The sequence below is a fragment of the Equus asinus genome, chromosome 2 (genome assembly GCF_041296235.1).
Source record: "Equus asinus isolate D_3611 breed Donkey chromosome 2, EquAss-T2T_v2, whole genome shotgun sequence".
Taxonomy (NCBI): domain Eukaryota; kingdom Metazoa; phylum Chordata; class Mammalia; order Perissodactyla; family Equidae; genus Equus; species Equus asinus.
The window spans coordinates 33,268,049-33,287,787 of NC_091791.1; the positions used below are offsets into that span (position 1 = coordinate 33,268,049).

The 19,739-nt window shown below is 41.1% G+C and overlaps 1 protein-coding gene across 1 annotated transcript in view; it reads right to left on the reverse strand.

Moving 5' to 3' along the window:
* Window positions 1-5,745: 5,745 nt before the first annotated feature.
* CC2D2B (coiled-coil and C2 domain containing 2B) overlaps window positions 5,746-19,739 on the reverse strand; it is a 95,304-nt gene continuing 81,310 nt past the window's right edge. The window contains exons 29-33 of the mRNA XM_044753355.2: window positions 18,406-18,540; window positions 17,893-18,015; window positions 13,029-13,087; window positions 11,203-11,380; window positions 5,746-9,371 (exon numbers count right to left, since the gene is read on the reverse strand). Of these exons, the coding sequence (XP_044609290.2) occupies window positions 9,183-9,371; window positions 11,203-11,380; window positions 13,029-13,087; window positions 17,893-18,015; window positions 18,406-18,540 (684 nt within the window). The 3' untranslated portion in view covers window positions 5,746-9,182. The remainder of the gene's footprint in view (window positions 9,372-11,202; window positions 11,381-13,028; window positions 13,088-17,892; window positions 18,016-18,405; window positions 18,541-19,739) is intronic.

The window sequence follows — 19,739 nt, forward strand, 5'->3', positions numbered from 1 at the left end:
GAAGAGCTGCAGATTTGTATGTGAGCCAGGTGAGACCATCCTTACGCCCAGGAGAATAGGGCTACAGGAACAAAGGCAAGATAAGGAAAACCCAGAAACATAGGCAGAGTCCAGTCTAGCCCAGCATTGTCCAGGGAGAGGCTGCCCTGGCCTATCTCAGTTGCAGGGGTTCCCTAGAGAGGAGATGGACACTTCAGGCTAGAAGCTCCATGTCATTTACAATGACTTTTAAATAGTATCTGCCTCCTCAAGTTGTGATTCATGTGCACTAAGCAACTTTATGACAGTAATTTGGCTTCCCAATAACTTAAATGTCCAGGGCCCCTGTAAGAACCCTTTCAGAAAAATGGGTCACAGACTATAATCATCAGTGTAATAAGCAGGTTGCCTGTCATGGTTTCTACTTTGAAGATGTTAAAGTTATTCACTGGGAGATATTCGGAAATCATTCTCACTATTTTCTGGATTTGCCTCATATGATGAAAGAACTTTAATTTCATTCATTTTATAGATTAATGTGTGTGTGAATATATATAATTTGCCAAGTGTGTCTTAGATTATAAATCCCTAAAATACAAAATTCAAGTTTATTATAATTTCTTCATTAATTCCTTTAGGGCAAGTTGGACACAATTAGGTATGTACTTAATTCCTATATAAAATAAAGTCTGCTCTCATAGAGTTTATATTCTAGTGGGGAGAGGGAAATAAATTAACAACAACAACAAAGTCACATGGTGACAAATACTGTGAAGAAAAATAAATGGAAAAAGGGAATAGAAGTTGACAGTAGGTGAGCATTGTTTTATGAAGGTGAGGCGTGCAGAGTCTGAGGGAGGTGAGGGAGCATGCAGATTTCTGGTGGCTAAGTGTTCCAGGCAGAGGGAACAGCAAATGCAAAGACCTAAGGAGAAAGCATGCTTGGAATGAACAGGAGGCTAGTGTGTGCCTGGAGTGAAGAGGAGACAGGAAGGACATTCCAAGTCTCAGAAGTAGTGATCAACAAAGGTATGAAAGGATGGAAATAAAAAAGGCAGAACTTCTACATAAGGCAGAGTAAGGAAAGAGGCCAGTGGGCCTGCAGCATAAGGCACAAGATGGGTTTGGCAAGAGATGAGAGTGGGACCAGATTCTTTGGAGAGTTTTTGTAATTCACTGAACCTTAGGCAGTGAAAAGCCACTGATTTTAAATTGTTTAATTTTTTCAAATGAATGCATGCAAAAGGTAAAACAGTCTAGACGGTAGAAGACTGTCTACAGAGACTAGCAAGTCTCCCTCCCTCCCTCATCCCAGTCCTTCCTGGAAGCAACATTATTACTATTTTGTGCCCTTCCAAGGATATCTACGTATTTATAACCATGCATGTGTATAACCCCTTTGCCCCATTTTGTGCACAAATGGTAGCACATTACACTCTTTGTTGTGTACTCAGCTTTTGTCACGTAATATATTTTGGTGGACATTCCATAACAGAACACCCAGGATTCCTTTCAGTGGTTACATAATATTCCACTGGATACAAAGGACTGGAAGCCAGAAGCCCTGGGCTCTGGTCCTTGGTTCTTGATTTGCTGCTTCCTAGTGGAGTGATCTTAGGCAGGTCATTTCCCTCCTCTGAGACTCAGGTTCATCATCTATAAAGTGAACTGAGTGATGAATGAGATTGCTTCTGACTAACATTTTAGGTTCTTTGCTCTTGCCTCACACATGTTGCAGACTTCTGTAGGCAAAGAGGCCCAACACTCCCCATAAGGCTCTGATCATTATCCAGTTTTAAAGGTTTTAAATTTAAAGTGCATCAAGGTAATTCATGTACACCCATTAAGAAGTCAAATATTTCTGGGGACCAGCCCCATGGCCTAGTGGTTAAGTTCGGTGCACTCAGCTTTGGTGGCCCAGGTTCTGTTCCCCAGCGCAGACCTACACCACTCATCAGCAGTCGTGCTGTGGCAGTGACCCACATACGAAACAGAGGAAGATTAGCACAGATGTTAGCTCAGGGTGAATCTTCCTCAGGAAAAAAAAAAAGTCAAATATTTCTAAAGGCATATAATGAAGAGCCAGAGTTCCTTGTTCCCTACCTCCACTCCCAAGTCCCATTCCAAGGTAGTAACAACTTTGAACTCTTTTAGCTATTTTTCACAGTGTTTGCTATCATCTTTCAAAATAACATGTTTATATTATGATTTTGATTTGTCATTTTTAACATATTAACATATTGTCCTGGAAAATGAAGATTTAGATGCTTTACGTTACCTTTCACAGACACATTTCCCCCTTCCTCCATCTCCCTAATATGACTTTGACACATTTTTGTTTACATCACTTTTCAGTTGTTTGCATTGTGAGGACTACATAAACATTGTTCACAGTCGAGTCACATGGTGTCCTATAATTATTACTTTTCTTTTTGTTTTCCTGAAATCTTTTCTCTTTTCTTCTTTGTTTGGCTTTCTTCAAGTCTACATCTAAGTTTCCTGCATCCTCCGATAGCTCTGTAAAATGCCTCAATTCAACTTTCAAAACAGTAAGCCTATCAGATAATCTACTAGTTCTGTCTCTCCCTTCTTGATTTATCCTCCGGGACTCATCTATCCCAACCCTCCAGCTCCAATATTGATGGGTTCTCTCTAGAGCTGATAGACAGCTGCCTAACCTGGGGTAGGTCCCTGTTTCCAGGATCCTATGTTTTTCTTTTCCTTGGTTTATATACCCTAGTAGCTTTCTGAGAAAGAGTGCCTGGGAGGCAAATCTTTAAGACCTTGTATAACCTGAAAATATCTTCAATCTACCCTCACACTTGGTTGTTTGGCTAGGTATGAAATTCTAAACTAGAAACCATTTCCCTTCATAATTTTGAAAGCATGCTCTAATGTCTGCTAACTTCCAGTGTTCTTATTGGGAAATCTGATGCTGTTCTGATTCTTGTTATAAAAAACCTGAAACCTATTCTATCTAGATTTTTCTATGTCCTCAGTGATCTGGTTTTACAATGATGTATTTTGGTATGGGTCATTTTTCATTCATTATTCTGGGCACTCAGTGGGGTCTTTAATCTGAGACTTAGAAACTTTAGTTCTGGAGATTTCCTGGAATCATTTCTTTAGTAATTTGTTCTCTTCCATTTTCTCATTTCTTGCTTTCTGAAACTCATATTATTCAGATCTTGGATCTCCTAAGCTGATCTAAATTTCTTATTTTTGCTTGCCTATTATCCCTCCCTTTGTCCTTTTGTTCCCTTTTGGGGAGATTTCCACAACTTTCAAAACATAAACTCTTATTGTGGACTTTTTAATTGGATTTTAAATTTTCTACTATTTTCCAATAGATTTTTCATGTTCTCAGATTATTTTTTTATTTAGTATCCTATTCTCGTGTTACAGATACAATATTTTCTCTTATTACTCTAAGGACATTAAAGTTATCTTTTAAATACATTTTTCTTGTCTCTACATTCATTGTCTCCGTTTCATCATGGTTTCTTTTATTTGTTTTCATCTTTGATTCACATACTAGAGGGTTTCCTCAGATGTGTGGTGGTCTTTGGCTGTCAGTTCAAATTTACAAGTGAGGCTTTAAAAAAGTTATTAGAATCTCTGAGTGTATTTGAGGAAATCCCTAGATAAGAAATCCTCCCACCCCAAATCTTTTCTCCTTGATAGGTCATTCCCTCCAAGCAGAATCCTCTAATTTTCTGCCAGGGGATAGGGAGGGAGTATAAGACTGGCTGATAACATTTGGAGGCTACATGGAGAAGCAGCCTAGAAGACTATTGTCACTATACAGTAATGAGACTTTCACATAATCTCTCTGTTCTCAGTAGACTACCCCCTTCTCCACAGTCCAACCACTTTAGAAAATAAATTTCCAGTCTTATAGTGTTGGTAGGTGGAGTGGCCTGACTACAAAGGGTGAAAGGGAGAGATTTTATGGTTTAGTCATTCCTTTTAAAGACTTTTAACCAATCCTTCTATTTTCAGCTCACCTCATGTCTCTACTCCTACCTCCATGTTTAAAGTGTCCTAGGGCTTGAGTCTTTCTGAGGTTCCTGTTGCTTTCCAATACTCCCAACATCCCTGAGGCTGGAGGCACTTTATTTTCAGCTTTCTCTGGTCTGGCAAATTGGTTATCATGTATCTATCTACTTTCCAGTTTCCAAGCTTTTATTCACCCTTGTGGTCCACTTGAGAAGGAGCAGAGATAAAATCTGTGTTCAATCTGTGATATCTAACTCAACTGAAGTTGAGTTATTTCCAAAGAAAATCTGGCATTTCTTCTTTACTTTTTTTTTTTGATATTTCAGAAGTATTTTTCATGTGTATAGCTCTGTTGGTTCTACCTCCAACATATATCTTGAATTGGTCTATACTGTATTAGTTTCCTATAAAACTGAGTGGCTCAAAACAACAGGAATTTATTCTCTCACAGTTCTGGAGGCTAGAAGTCTGAAATCAAGGTGTCAGCAGGCTCCTCTGAAGGCTCAAGAGAAGAATCCTTCCTTGCCTCTTCCTAGTTTGTGGCAGCTCCCAGCAATCCTTGGTGTTCCTTGGCTTGTAGCTGCATCCTTCAAATCTCTGCCTCCCTCTTCACATAGCCTTCCTCTCTGTGTCTGTGTCCTGTCCTCTGCTTGTAAGGACACCACTCATTGGATTTAGGGCCCACCCTAATCCAGTATGACCTCATCTTAACTAATTACATCTGCGCAGACCCTGTTTCTAAATAAGGTTACATTCTAAGGTTCTGGATAGACACAAATTTTGCTGGGGGCACTATTCAACTCACTACAACTACTATTGGTGTCCACTCTGGACATCCTAGCTCAAGGCACCATCATCTCTCACTTGGACTTGTACAGTACTTTCTTAACTGGTCTTATTACCACTACACCTGCTCTTCTCCAAAATATTCACCACCTAGCAGTTAGAGTGGTCATATAAAGATAAATCATACCTGTTATGAGCTTGAGAGGGAAGAGTTCCTAGATCACATTTCCATACTGCCTTAGTAGAAGGCAGAATGTTAAGGATGGTTTTTACGGCTATTTTTTAAAATGGGGGCCAGAATACGTAGAAATTTATAATCTGAAATCTACAAAGAGGCATTCCAAATTTTAAAATACTATATGATAATGTTCCACTTCTGGGTAAGATATTTGTGATGGTTAATCTTACACATCAACTTGACTAGGACACCAGGTGCTCAGATATTTGATCAAACATTATTCTGGGTGCATCTGTGAGGGTGTTTTTGGATGAGATTAACATTTGAATCAATAGACTAAGTGAAGCATATTGCTCTCCTACTATGATCTGTTTTTATTCACGACACTTCTGAGACTAAATATGTGGGTTTTTTCCTCACACTAACCAATTCACCAACTCTCTAGACACCAATTGATGGTTCTACAATTCAATTCAGTTCTGACACTATCTACCTGGAGTGTCAGATCCCACAAATTAAGAACTCAGTTCCACAAGACTGCCTACTCTAGACATGAATTCCATGTCCTGGGCCTCCCATACTTCTGACTGACCAGCTCTAAATCAAGGGTTCCCATCACACCCTACTTCGGTTTGATAATTTGCTAGAACAGCTCACAGGACTCAGGAAAACGCTTTACTTACTATTACTGGTTTATTATAAAGAATACAACTCAGGAACAGCCAGATGAAAGAGATGCATAGGGCAAGGTATGTGGAAGGGCTGTGGAGCTTCCATGCCTTCTCTGGGCAGGTCACCGTCCCAGCACCTCAGTGTGTTCACCAACCCAGAAACTCTCTGAACCCCGTTGTTTAGGGGTTTTATGGAAGTTCCATTATGTAGGCATGATTGATTAAATTATCAGCCATTGGTAATTAACAATCTCCAGCTCTTCTCCCCTCCCCAGAGGTCAAGGGATAGGGATGAAAGTTCTTACCCTCTAAACACATGGCTGGTTCCAGCCCCTACTCTGAAGCTATCTACGGGCCCACCAAGAGCCACCTTATTAGCATAAACTCAGGCATGTTTGAAAATAACTTATTATGAATATCAAAAGATACTCCTCTATCTTTCCTATCACTCAGGAAATTCCAAGGGTTTTAGAAGCTTTGTGTCAGGAACTGGGAACAAGGACTAAATATGTATTTATTATATCACAGTATTATACCTCCATAATGTAGGTAGCCCTCATTCGATCAGTTGAAGGCCTGAATAAAACAAAAAGGCTGACTGTGAGTCAGAGGGAACTCCTCCCGCTTGACTGCTTTGAGCTGGGACATAGGTCTTTTTCTGCCTTCAGACTCAAGCTGAAACACTGGTGCATCATGGGTCTTGAGCCTGCTGACTCTTGGACTAGAACTTACACTATCTGCTCAGTGAATGCCACACATGCCTACCCAATAGCCATCCTCCCTTCCTTCCTCACTAAGAGAACACTGATTTCACCAAGAGAACACTGACCCAAGAAGAGCAATACGTCCATTTAAAATACTTGCTCTCCCAGCCTCTTTTGTAACTAGGAGTGACGCAATTCTGGTCAATGGGATATAAGTAGAAGTTACTGGGCATGGCCTCCTCAGAAGCTTTTTAAAAGAGCCAAATCAGCTGCAAAGTCTACCTCCTCTTCTCTTTCTGCATTTTCTTGCCATGAAAATGCTTGTGAGGCGAGAGCCAAGGTTCTCAAAGTGTGGTTCCGGGATCAGCAGTCTCAGTATCACCTGGGGACTTGTTACAAATGCCTATTATCAGGCCCCACCCCAGATCCATTGAATCGGAAACTCTGAGGGTAGGGCTGAGCAATCTGTTTCAACAGGCTCTTCAGGTGATTCTTATGCATGCTGAAGTTTGAGAGCCACTGAGCTAGAGGACAGAAGCCTCCTTAGAGATGGTCAAGAAGATGGATGAAGACTAGTGCACCATTGCCATCATAAAGTCTCTGTACCGGGCTTGGACTGCCTCCTCTGGACTTGGCAGTTCTGTAAAAAAGTAATCCCTATTTGGTTAAGCTACTGTGATTAGGTTTCTGTTACATGCAACTGAATGCAATTCTAATTGATAAATCATCTTTTAAATCTCAGCGCAAACATTTTCTGCTTTGAGAGGCCTTTCCTGACTATTCTGCTTATGCCCTCCATCTCCACCAAAGTCCTTCTCCATCATGCTGTCCTGTTTGTTTCCTTCATGGCACTCATCCACCCTGAAATGATCTCACTTACTCGTGTGTATCTGCTTATGGCCTGTCCCCCCGTAAGAATGGAAGCTTTGCAGGGGGAGGACCTTTGTCTTTTCACTGCAGTACCCAGCACACACTGAAGTGGCTGGTACATGGTGGATGCTCTGTAATTATTTGTGGAATGATTTAAAGAACATTAAAATTATATGTTACATTTGAAATCATGTATTTTTAAAACAGTCAAATGAAAAAATGGTTCATTACAGACAATACACAATTTTCAAGAAAAAATTTTAGTTGAGAAACATAGACACATGCAAAAAAAAATGCATATAATACAGAAAGGTCCTCTGTGCTTGCCTATGAACATTTTCTGCCTTATGCTTAAGGGACCTATCAATTCTGAAACCATAACCAACTAACAAAATAGCTATGTAAACATTCAAAGTGCCACAGAAAGGAACTACATGAATTCAGCATTTCTTTGGCAACCTCGTCTCTCCATAGATATAATTTTCTGCTACCCCAATCAATATGGGAGACTTGTTAACAACAAAACTTCATATAGCGTTTAGACACAAACATTCAAATAAAAACAAAAATCCTAATCCATTTTCTTATGCATGCCAGAAGACACACACTATTAGGTTTTAACCTTGGAGAAAAAACCTTCTCTTCACCCACATCTGTACTGTTTTTTACTCTTCTAGTAATCTTAAGTTTGGTCCAAGATTAACATCACTGCGAATAAATGAGGTCTTCTCTGGCACCAGCCTATGAAGGTGTACTGGGGGAGAGGTTACAGACTGAGGGTTCCTTAAAGGTGAATTTGGGGCCTCTGCTGTCTGCTTGTGAGAGTGACCCAAGAAACCCCATGCTCCTGCAATGGGAGGAGTGAATTTTCTTTCTCTTACCACTACCTCATATAAAACTGCTCTCATCAGCCTTTGGAAATCTGTATCCTTTGATTAAAAAAAAACAAAGTTATGTAACATTTAAGTAAACTATATAAATACTTTTCTCAATGAAGCATGAACAATCAAATACAAAAAAGTACAGTGCTTCCTTCTTAGGTCCCTGTCCACTCTTTCTTGAGGGGCTCCTAGGATCTAGACAGGCCTCTTTGGGGCCACCCTTGGGAAAGGAAAGCAGCAGAAAAGTGCCAGAGGCAGAATGGGGGTGCCACTCACTAAGGAAAAAAGGGGCCCTGAGATTTAGTAAGAGCATTTTCTCACAGAATCAGGAAAGCATGTTGATCGTTTCCTGGGAGTCTCTTCCAAATACTTGGAGCTGAAAGGACTTCAGGTCAGGAGCATCCCAAGTGAAAACTTTTGAGAAGCCTCCGGAAGCTAACCTCAGCCCTCAACCCAACATGGCAGATCTTCCTCCTATTCTTAACCAGTGAAATAATCTTTTGAGAGGCAATGACCTTATGTTTCTACGTGAATAACTTCTCCCTGGAATTGCACCAGAACCAACATCAAATGTACCGGCCTCATTTTAGTAATGACAACATTCTATAAGGCAGGGTGCTCACTCTCAACAGGTCATCAGAATTACTTGGGGAACTCATTAAAATAATGTAGGTTCTGGAGCTCCACTTCCAGAAGTTCTGATTCAGCAGGTCTTGGGTGGGATGTGGGAATCTGTATTTTCAACAAGGCTCACCAGGTGATTTTGATGGAGGAGGTGTGAGGCCCACAACTGAGTAATATTGTCTTTAAATGGAGAGGCCAGAATTGCTTCTTTCCCAGAATAAGATCTACTGTAGAAAGTGACCCAAGGCTGCTAGACCTCCCAAAGGGTCCTCCATGTAGAGGTCTCCAGTGAGGAGGTCATCTAGACTTGTCCCCAAAGACTCAGCGAAAAAGTCTCCATGGTGTCCAACTCTGTAAGTGAACCAAAAACTGAGCTTGCACTTGGCTAGGCTTGAGGATAAGTAGCAAAATCCCAAAGTTCCAGGAAAGTTTTGTTTGATCCTGGGTTGCGGGCTCATAGTATTATCTTTTCCTTTTTCCTTCTTCCTTTTCACTGATGTCGAGCTAAGGAAGCCAAATAGACCCACACAGATAATATGTTGTTTGGATATGGGTGAATGTATACAGCTAGAGCAAATTCTGTCTGGGGAAATTCAGAGGAGTGAATTCCAGTTTGATATACAGCATCAATAACTGACTGTACATCAGTGTACGGCATCTGGATAGGAAATCCTGCGACCTAGACCAGAGACAGAACAACACGTAAACCCGTGTTACAATCATGTAGGTAACTGGGAATTACTGTATGCAAAAAGATGACAGAAGCCTCAAGAAATGATAGTCATAAAATAATAATGATGTTTCATGGGTGCTTACTATATTCTAGGTACAGTGCTAAATGCTTTATATTCATATCTAATCCTCAAATGACCCTAGGAAGTAGGTTCTATTATAATCCTCACTTTACAGTGTATCTGATGCTAGGGCCTGCACACTTAGCATTCCACATACTTGCATCCTTTCTAGAATAGCAAACTGCCAAGGAAGTTACTTGATCCTACAGATGAGGGATTTAAGTGAGCATTTCGGAAGAATTTATTTAACATTGATGCAGTTTATATTTATTAAGTGGCAACTATGTGACAAGATTAAAGGATTATGGAATAAGGTCCTCTGTAAAATTATCTATTTAAGAATACACAGACAAGAATCATCAACTTCTTTCAAGCCTGATCTTTAGATCTGTTCATGTGCTCTTCCATATGGTTGTATAGTACACTGTTCTTCCTGAGCTTACTTAATACATGTTTTCTGGTCTGTCTCTCTAGCCCGTAGTCTCTGTGAATGCACAAGGCTGTATCTATCTTGTTTACTGTCATAACCCCAGTGCCTAGTACAATGCCTGGCACTGTACGACACAAATAAATAATTAACATTTATTAAACGCTTGCTAAGTGCTGGATGCTATGGTATTAGCTCACTTAATCCTCACCACAACCACGAAACAGATAACTATTTTAATCCCTGTTTATCTCGCCCAATGGGGTAGAAAATATAGAGAAGTTAGGTAACTTGGTTAAAGCTGGTGAGTGGTTGAGACAGGTTTTGAACCCAAGCTGCAGGATTCAGCCCAAGCTTATGATTGTGTTATTAAATAGTCGACAATTTTACAAAGGAATTCCAAATTTTAAACTTTGGCTTAGATTTATGCTTTGCTTGTCGGTTTACCCCATAATTCTATTAAAAGAAAGCAAAATAAAACAGCTTCCTCCCTATTCATGAATGAGCAGTGCCTGCAGATCCGTCCCTGGCAGCCTAAGTCCCCAACTGCCAACAGATTCCTTCCTTCCTTCTCTCAGAGGGTTTCCTTAGGAGACATCTTCTAGTTTATGGGATGGTAGGGGAAGGAATCTCACTCTTGGGAAGCTGAGGCTTTCAAAAACCTACTGGACCAGTTCATAGGGAAGAGTTAGTGAGAGGATTCCCAGCACTGGGGGTAGGGTAGGGAAAGAAAAGAAGGACACTAACAATACACCAAATGCCCACCATGTTTGGTTATAGACTTGTTGAGTTTGAAATGCCTTTTTACCATCCAGGACGATATCAACTGTGTTGGTGAATATATCAGAGAGGAGGTCAGGAGAGAAGTCCAGGCTGCCTGTACAAATTTGAGAGTAATCTGCATACAGAAGATATTAAAGCTTGCCTGGAGTTCTCTTGCCCAGAACCAAGGATCAGGAAGCCATTCTATTACTACCATCTAGAGATTATTTTTTTAGTTTCGTAATTGCAGATGGTTTCCTTTTGGGCATCTCTTTCCAAAGCTTGTGGTTCATACATCATAAAACACATGGCTGGTTTCAAGAAAATGTCATGCAACGTGGTCAGGGTAATAGTTGTTCACTACATTTGAAATTTCTCGGTCCATAAGTAAATGCATTTCAATGCCATAGTATCCATTGTCTAGAATCAAGATAAAAGGCATTTCAGGGATACTAAAGATTTCTATTATCTGACAATTAACAGCATTTATAAAACAATGTCATTAACGCATTAAATCATATACAAACCCAATAAAATTGTAGTAGTCTTTCAAATTCACTCTTTTCTTCAGATAAAACCAAGCTTCCAGCACCAAGTTCTAGCTTAGGAAGGATTTGTTGTAAAATAAAAGTACATTGCCGATTCCAACGTGTTGGCTGTTTGGGTCGCCATTCCATTATTTTACATTTCAGAGTCCTTTCAATCCTAAGGTAAGAATGCAAAGATTATTTCATGACAAATTATAACTCATTTAATAAATGTGAAAAGAGTTTTTGTCACTTGTACTCAAGTATGAGAATGAAATTTTTTTGACTTAGGAGGAAACCAGACCACTATGGCTAGGGATATCTGCCATCATTCACATTAGTCAAGTCTGGGAGAAGCAGGCTCTTGCTTAGCTTGGGAAAGCAAGAAGCTGCCCGAAGTAGCTAGTAATTAGATCTCAAAGGCACATCTCTTTTCCAGTTACCTGTGTGTAGGCAGCTGCCTACTGGTAACACCTACCGTCTGATTACTGGGCTGACATTTCTATTCTCCGAGACCCTCCTCTGACATAAAACATTGTGTTTCCAAGAAACTGCCTTTACAAAAATTCAGACATCTGGTCTAGGATAATGTTAGCAGGGATAGGTTTATTAGATCAACTAATTCAGCAAGCAGAGTTGGGAGGAAATGAGGCACTGGATGGATAAGTACGATGATCAGTTTCCCCTACCAGAATGGAGGCTCCATAAGTGCAGGGATTTTTGCCTGTATAACCAGCCCCTAAAACAGTCCCTGGTAATGAACTGTTCTGGGGAGGTGAGAGAAGTGGAGCACAGTGGGGTTGGTTGATGGGGCCCTCCTGGGAAGCCTCTCCTCTGTGCAGGAGCAGTGTGTACTGCAGAAGAAACCCCTGGGAGTCTCCTCTTGGCTGAGTCTATAGTGTAACTGAGTAGTTTGGAGTTCGCAGAGAGTCTCAGTAGTGGCTATGCATCAGAATCATCTGTAGGACTTTACCGAAATGTTTCACCTCCAGATATGGATTCAACAGGTCTGGTCTGGGAGCCTGGCACCTGTGTTTTTAAATAATTCTAGAAGCGATTCTGATGAGAACCAGAGCTGGAAACCATTTCCCTACTGCATTTCTTCCTTTTTTGTTAAGAACTGGGGAAGAGGAAGGAGACTAAGAGGTGGGGGTTGTGTGCTAGTGAGAGAAGCGAGTGGCAACATGATTTTCGTCTTCCTCTGTTTTGATTAGCTAGTAGTGGCTTACATGCCAGCGTGCTGAGTCAGCATGAGTCACTGGAGGCAGTCAGATCTAGAAGCTTCTGACACATCTGGAGTAGGAGTGAGGCCTGCTGCAAAGGTTGTAAGCCTTTGGCTTGACAGAACAACTCCGTAGGGCACTTGTGTATGTGCGTGTGTGTTTGGGGAAGGGGGGAGAGCCTAGGAGGGCCAGTTTTGACATTTCTACCTCCCAACTTGGATGTTTTTACCATACCCCAACTTGTGGGCCATTTATCTTCATGTCCTTTCAAAAAGTATTAGCTACTGCATTATTATTACTCCAGACCCAACAGGTGTGTGTGGGGGGGGCTTCCCTACAGTTGCTCACAATGTTGTTCAAAAGCGACCATTTTTAATTTGGTCTGTCTTTTCAGGAGTGTCCTGATTGGCAGAGGGGCTGTTTTTCCATGCATGTACCAAGAGACAGATGACTCACTGGAAGTAAGGATTATAATCTCCATTTCATGCTTCTGTTGCTGGATCTAATAGGTATTTCGAGAGACTGGGTTAGAGAACTGCAAGTGGCTGAAAGAGAGGTTAGGGAGAAAACACGGTAATCATAATGCGTAAAGAAAGATCGTACCTGTTCTTCAGATCTTCTACCATGCTTTTATTAGTATCAGAATAAATTATTTCTTCAGGCTGAAATACAGAAAACTGAAAGTTAGAAAATATCCTCGGGAGACCATTTTTATACCACAGTCACCCCAGGAGTGCTAACTGTAATGAGGGGGAACCCAAATCAGTCTCATGTGGCAAAAACATTCAATCCAAGAGGCACAAACACAGATCCCAGTGTTTTCTTTGATTTTAATAATACTTCACCAGAGCACAGGAGGGGGAACGGATTTACAAAAGATACTTTTCATGGGTAAGACAGATCTGCTGCCCCCACTCATTTATTCAAACAAGCATTTGCCAGGCTTATTGATTCTACCAGATAATCTCTGGCAGCTGCACTGGCCTCTTCTACTTATTAACTGTGACCTTGGTCGAGTTACTTAACCTCTCTGAGTCTCAGTTACCACGTCTCTCAAAGAGGGACAACAATAGTGCCTACTTCTCTGGGGTCTTGTGAAGATTTTAAAATAAACTAATACATGTAAAGTCTGGCACATGTTTCTCAATAAACATCAGACATGATTGTTATTAATACTCTTGTAAGATAACTTATTATCTTCTTTCTTTGACTGAGTATTCATTTCTTTCAGCTGGCAGGAGCCAGGTCTTTGTGTTCGCATGCATGTGCACGCGCACACACAAACACACACATACACGCAAACACATACACACAAACATGCAGACACACAGAGTCCGTTTCAATCTCCCTTGTCTGCCCCTTTGCTCCAGCACCCCACCAACAGCAGACAGCAATTCTCTACCATGTCCCCCCATGTTCTCCCCCTGAGCAGGATTTGCTGGGAGGAGGGGACGACTTCTCAAGTCCACCACTACCCCCCACCCAGCCCTCCCCTCCCTGCAAGGTTCACATAGACCAGAGTGAGGGGCTAGGTTTCGGTTTAGACAGTTTTTACTCTGGGTATTTCTGAGCTGAGAAAGGAGTGATTTGAAAAGTCTCGGTCGGTCAGGTGATGCTCTAAGCCACTGGCTCCCAAATGGTGGCCCCCAGACCAGCAACCTCAGACCTGGAAACTTGTTAGAGATACAAATTCTCGGCCCCCACCTCAGACCCACTGAATCATAAACTCTGGGGGTAAGGCCCAGCAATCTGTGTTTCAACGAGCCCTCCAGGTGGTTCTGATGACTGCCGTGGTTGGAGAACCTCTAGATTAGAGAACAGGCTCAGACACAGGGAGTTTCCCCACAATAGAACACGGCAGGAGATGAGAGACACTGAAGAAAGGGAAATATGAACCCCAGGGTTATCTTGCAGGAGCCACCAACTATCCCAGACAGGACAGGGAGACTGAATTCCCTGACTGCTGTCACCAATTATTGTCTGCCCCTCCAAAATACTTCCCTTCCCCTAGGTGACTACCCCCACCCCATCCTGGCAACTCCTGTAGATTAATTAGGCCACATTTAGGCCTGAAAAAGAGGCCTGGGTTATAATGACTTGATAAATTAATGGGGTGTTAGTCCACTTTCCTTTTCTGGCAAAGGCCCCTTTCTTTCAGGGAATTCATATCCTTTAAAACTTCAAGAGGATTTCCCTGTTAACTCCATCTCTGAATACCTATGTTCTCATCATACACACTCAAATTTGTGTTCTCAATTGTGATTTAAAAAAAACAGTGTTTACTATAGATAGTCGTTTATTCTGGTATGTGTGTGGCAAGGCAGAAGACCGAAGGCCATTAACCCACAGGAAAGAAATCAGTAGAGATACAAGTCAAATGCAACTATGAGTTTTACATTTATAGATTCAACTTGGCAAAAGGGTTAGCTTCCACCCTCAGCCAGAATGGCTTTTAAAAACACAATTTTGGGGGCTGGCCCCGTGGCCGAGTGGTTAAGTTTGCGCGCTCCACTGCAGGAGGCCCAGTGTTTCGTTGGTTCGAATCCTGGGCACGGACATGGTACTGCTCATCAAACCACGCTGAGGCAGCGTCCCACATGCCACAACTAGAAGGACCCACAACGAAGAATATAAAACTATGTACCAGGGGGCTTTGGGGAGAAAAAGGAAAAAAATAAAAATCATTAAAAAAAAAACCAAAAAAAACACAATTTTGATGGTGACAGCCCTTGCCTTGGTGACGTTGGCTTCTGACTGCCCTGAGGATAAAGGCCACAATACTTAACAGGTCTCTGCTCACCCTGAGCTCATCTCTGCTCACTCCCTGGCAGCGCTGGCCTTTCAGCTCCTTGACAGACATCTCCGTGCCACTGCAGGTCTTCCTGCCTGCTGTTCTTGCTCTCTGCTGGGACCATTCCATCTAGGCCAGCTCCTGCTCACCCTTCCTCATTCTGCTGCTCATCACCTTTTTTTCCAGGAAGCCCCTGCAACTCCCCTTCCCTTCAGGTCCTCCTGCTGTGAGCTTGCTCCCCAAAGCACAATTCATTTCTTTTCTAACAGCACTTATCACTCTGTACTGCCAGTGCTTGCTTCCTTCTGTTTCCTCGTCTACAACACAAGCCCCGAGAATGCTGAGACACATCTTTTTCCTTGTGGTACCTATACCCAACATAGCGCTGGCTCAGAGCAGGCCCTCAAAAAAATTACCTGAATGAATAACAGATTGAGTAACAGTAAACAAAAAACCTCATCTCTAAATATATCATTCTCCTTCTAGGGGGCAGCAGTGCTTCAGTCACAACTTTGGGATGGGAAAAGCAAAGCATGGCCTGTGGATGCTGTAAATGTGGTTTGCTCAAGAGAGATAAGCATGATTCCCCTTCTTTAAAAGGACTTTACAAACAAGAAATATATAAAAATGTATGTATATGTATGAATGTATATATTATATATATGCTTGCATCTGCATGGAGAATGTTTAGAAGGATGCACAAGAAACTACTGACAGTGGTCATTTCTTAGAGAGTGGGGAAAAAGATGTTGAAGAAGCAAGAAACTCTTCATGTTATACACTCTGGTACTGTTTGATTTTTCTCCCCCTACAACCAGCATGCATTCTTTCTGATGTTGTGAACTGCCACAAAAATACAGACAAGCGTAGAGAATAACGTACTGAACAGCCACCTGACATGCCTACCACCTAGCTATATCTAATCTTTGCATTCTTTCGTGTTTGTTTTAGATTTTTAAAGAAGAAGTAAAACCCTACAGATAGACTTTAAGTACTCTGTATACTGCTCCCTGATCTCATTCCTTTTTTTCCTCTCCCCAAAAGTAAACTTTAACCTAAATTTGCTTTTTATCATTCCTATGAATGCTTTTATACTATCACTATATATCTATATATACATAAACAACATATAGTTTTCAAATTCCATATGAATGGTTTTGTATTATATGTTTCACACATAATTTTGCCTAACATTACATTTTTTATATTCATTCATGTTGATATACATGGCTCTAGGTCAATGCTTCTCAACCTTGGCTGCAAATTGGCATCACCTGGGGAGCTTTAAATAATACTGATGGGTGGGTTCTACCCTCAGAGATTCTGATGTAATGGACATACAATCAAGTTGAGAACTACTGTAAGTTGGTTCAGACTTTTTTTTACTGCTGAATAGAAGATTTCACAGTATGAGTACTTCACAACTCATGTATCCATTTTCTGGTTGATGAATTGTTTCCAATTTTTTTTTGCTATTTCAAGGAATTCTGTAACGAACATTGTTGTACCTGTCTCTCTATGCATGTTCCTGTAGGGCATATAATTAGAAGTTGAATTTGTAGATCAAGGGTTCAGCATCTTGAGCTTTACTAGACATCACCGTGCTGCTTTCCAAAGTGTTTATAGCAATTTATGCTCCTGCTGTTTCTCTGCCTCTTTGCCAGTATTTGGTATGATCACACTTTTAAAAAGATTTTTGCCGATCTTACGCATGTGAAATAGTGTTCTATTGTTTAAATGGTATTTCCCTGATTATGAGTGAGATTGAGCGTTTTGAATTTCTGCTTCTATGAATTGTCTTCTGCCTGTTTTTCTACTGTTCTTTTTCTCTTCTCATCCCCTCTCTCTCTTTTCCTCTGGGCTTACAGCTCCTAGTTTTTGGATTTTGCAATTGCCGGCACCCTGCTAAACCATGGCCTTTGATCCAGAAATAGCTGTTGAAATGGAATTTGGGATGCCTTCCCAAACCGATACTGAGTACCTCACAGATTCACTGGCTGAGCCATCTGGTGACTAGGTTGGCTCCTGATCTCAGGTCTGTGCTTTGGTCTCCTGCTTCCTGAGCCCCAGGCAGTGAGTCTGCAGTTTTTCTTCCCCATCTTCTTTCAAGAGGAGCGAAGTAAGGGAGCCCTATCATGGTCCCTGGCTTCAAAAAGTGAGACAGGCTCTGGTTCCCTGGATTTCATGAAGCGTTTTCAGACCTTGCTGCCATCCCTCTTTCAGCCCTACTCACTGCTAGTATTTCTAACCTGTTTCTATACCATGAGATAACTATCATGGTTTGGAGCCCAGATAAGCCTTTTGTTTTTCAATTTTTGTATTATATCATTGCCATGGATGTGGAGCCAAAGGGCTAGGCCAAAGTAAGAACTTACTATACTATCTTGACATTATATTTTATGTTTTCGGATGAACACTTAAAAAATTTTATTTCAAAATCTAAATTCACACTTAAGATGATAACTTCTTCTCAATTCCTCTTTTCTGCAAGTAGAGGACAGGGATCAGAAAAGCCCAAACTTGGGCTGGATGGCAGAGAAAACTAGATTTCACTAATATTGCCAAATAATTCAATAACCAATCAGCTATATAAACATAACAAGAGCTGTCACAACTAGTTAAGATAAGCACCAATAGTAACTTTGATGCAGACACACCTGGAAAATTATTATTTACCTGTATGCTTTGTGCTTTTGTCCCTTGAAAACTTTTTGGAAGCAACTGTTTCCAGAAACTTTCCTTTGAATAGTCAAAATGTACAGCCACTGGTGTATTATTTCGTTGAATATTAAACCAGACCTATAAAAATATTTACATAAAATCAGTATAGGCCCACGGGAGCACAAAGCCCATAGCTGGTTAGGATGGAGCAAAATTGTATAGTCCTACTACGCAATGAAGTGGTGGAAGCCAAAGGAGGCTTTGAGGTAGGAGGTAAAGAGACTCCACAGGTATGTGAACATTCGACTGCTCATTGGTTCTCAGCCTTGGAGGCACTACAGAATCACCTGGGGGGGCTTTAGGGATAAAAGATTTCTCTGGCCCCACACCTCGGGGATTCTAATTGAACATCTGTATTTTCTTCAGAGTTCCCCACATGATTCTAACGTATAGCCAGGCTAGAGGACCACTGGTTTGACACTTGAGGAGATAACTCAAAATAAGATTTTTTTTCCCCCATATACTTACATTTCCATCATCAAACAAACAGTCTACACTTTGTAAGGGACAAAATGAGTCAAACTGCTTATGACATTGCCCAGTCAATGGATTCCAAAGCAAATATTCATCAGTTTCTTGAGTTAATACATAAGCCACATGCCCCTGTATGAGGGAAAAGAGTTAGTCATTTTTGGTGGTGACTGATTTAACTCATTTCTGTATGTGGAAATTTTATGTAAGCATGTGATATCTTTGACTTCTAAAAGCCTTTTTTAGGACCTTTAAAATTTTTTTGAAAAGGGAAAAAGCCAAAGCTCCAGAAATCCTCAGGCCCAGGCTAGCATGAGGATTCAAATGAGAGACATTTTGAGCCAGCGCTGCCATGAATGGTCCTGCAGGGTGTACCCTCATGGCAATAAAATATGTTGTTCTAATAAAAGCAGCGTACTATGACAATTTCTCAACAGCTGGTACTAACGTGTTCTGAGGTAGGGGCCGTTTGTCTAATTCACACAAAGATGCTATATGGACTAGCTCTGAGTAGAATATACTTGAAGACTGAGGGTGAAACACCACGCAGGGTTAGGGAATGGAAACTTGCCTAGGGCTCTGAAAAATCAAGTGAAGTTAAAAAGCCACTAAATTGATTTTGAGAACAAGATCTGGAATTAAAGGCTAGAGAGAAAGTATATAGGAAACTGAGGAATAAAAGTAGTCATTATGTTATCGTTTTGCTCTACATGTATCTTTTGAAGCATAAACCTTTCTTAGCAAAGAATAAAAATTTCAGGAAACAATAAAAAGACTATTTAACATTTATTGAGTATTTATGTACATCAGGTACTGTACTCAGCATTCTCAGCATTCATACTAATTTTCTCACTTTCATTCACTCCAAATTCTGTGAGGTAGGGATGATGATTATGTCCATCTTTCAGATGAAGAATCAGAGGGTATGGGGCTTGTCCAGGGTAAGAGTAAAGGGTATATTGCTGTTTGTGGAGGAGACAGCTGAGGCTCAGAGAAGTAAACAAGGCTGCAATCATACATCTAGTAAACGGCATTGCTGGGTTTTAAAACCCTCTCTGACCCCCAAACCCATATTCTTAACTGTGCTGTGCAGCCTGGTCTCCCTAACTCCAGAGCCTTGCTCTTTGTCACCGTGTTCATCTTCTCTACAGTAAAGAGGAGGCTTCGCCTCAACCACACAGCTGAGGGCTGCCACCCACTGTGTGAGTTACAGGTACAAATGCAATGTTTGTTGAACTGTTGTTGACTGTTTACTGCCATCTAGTGGCACTTAAAACTACAGCGGGGGAATCATACGGGGGAAATTAACCACAGGCTTTTAGTTAACAAAC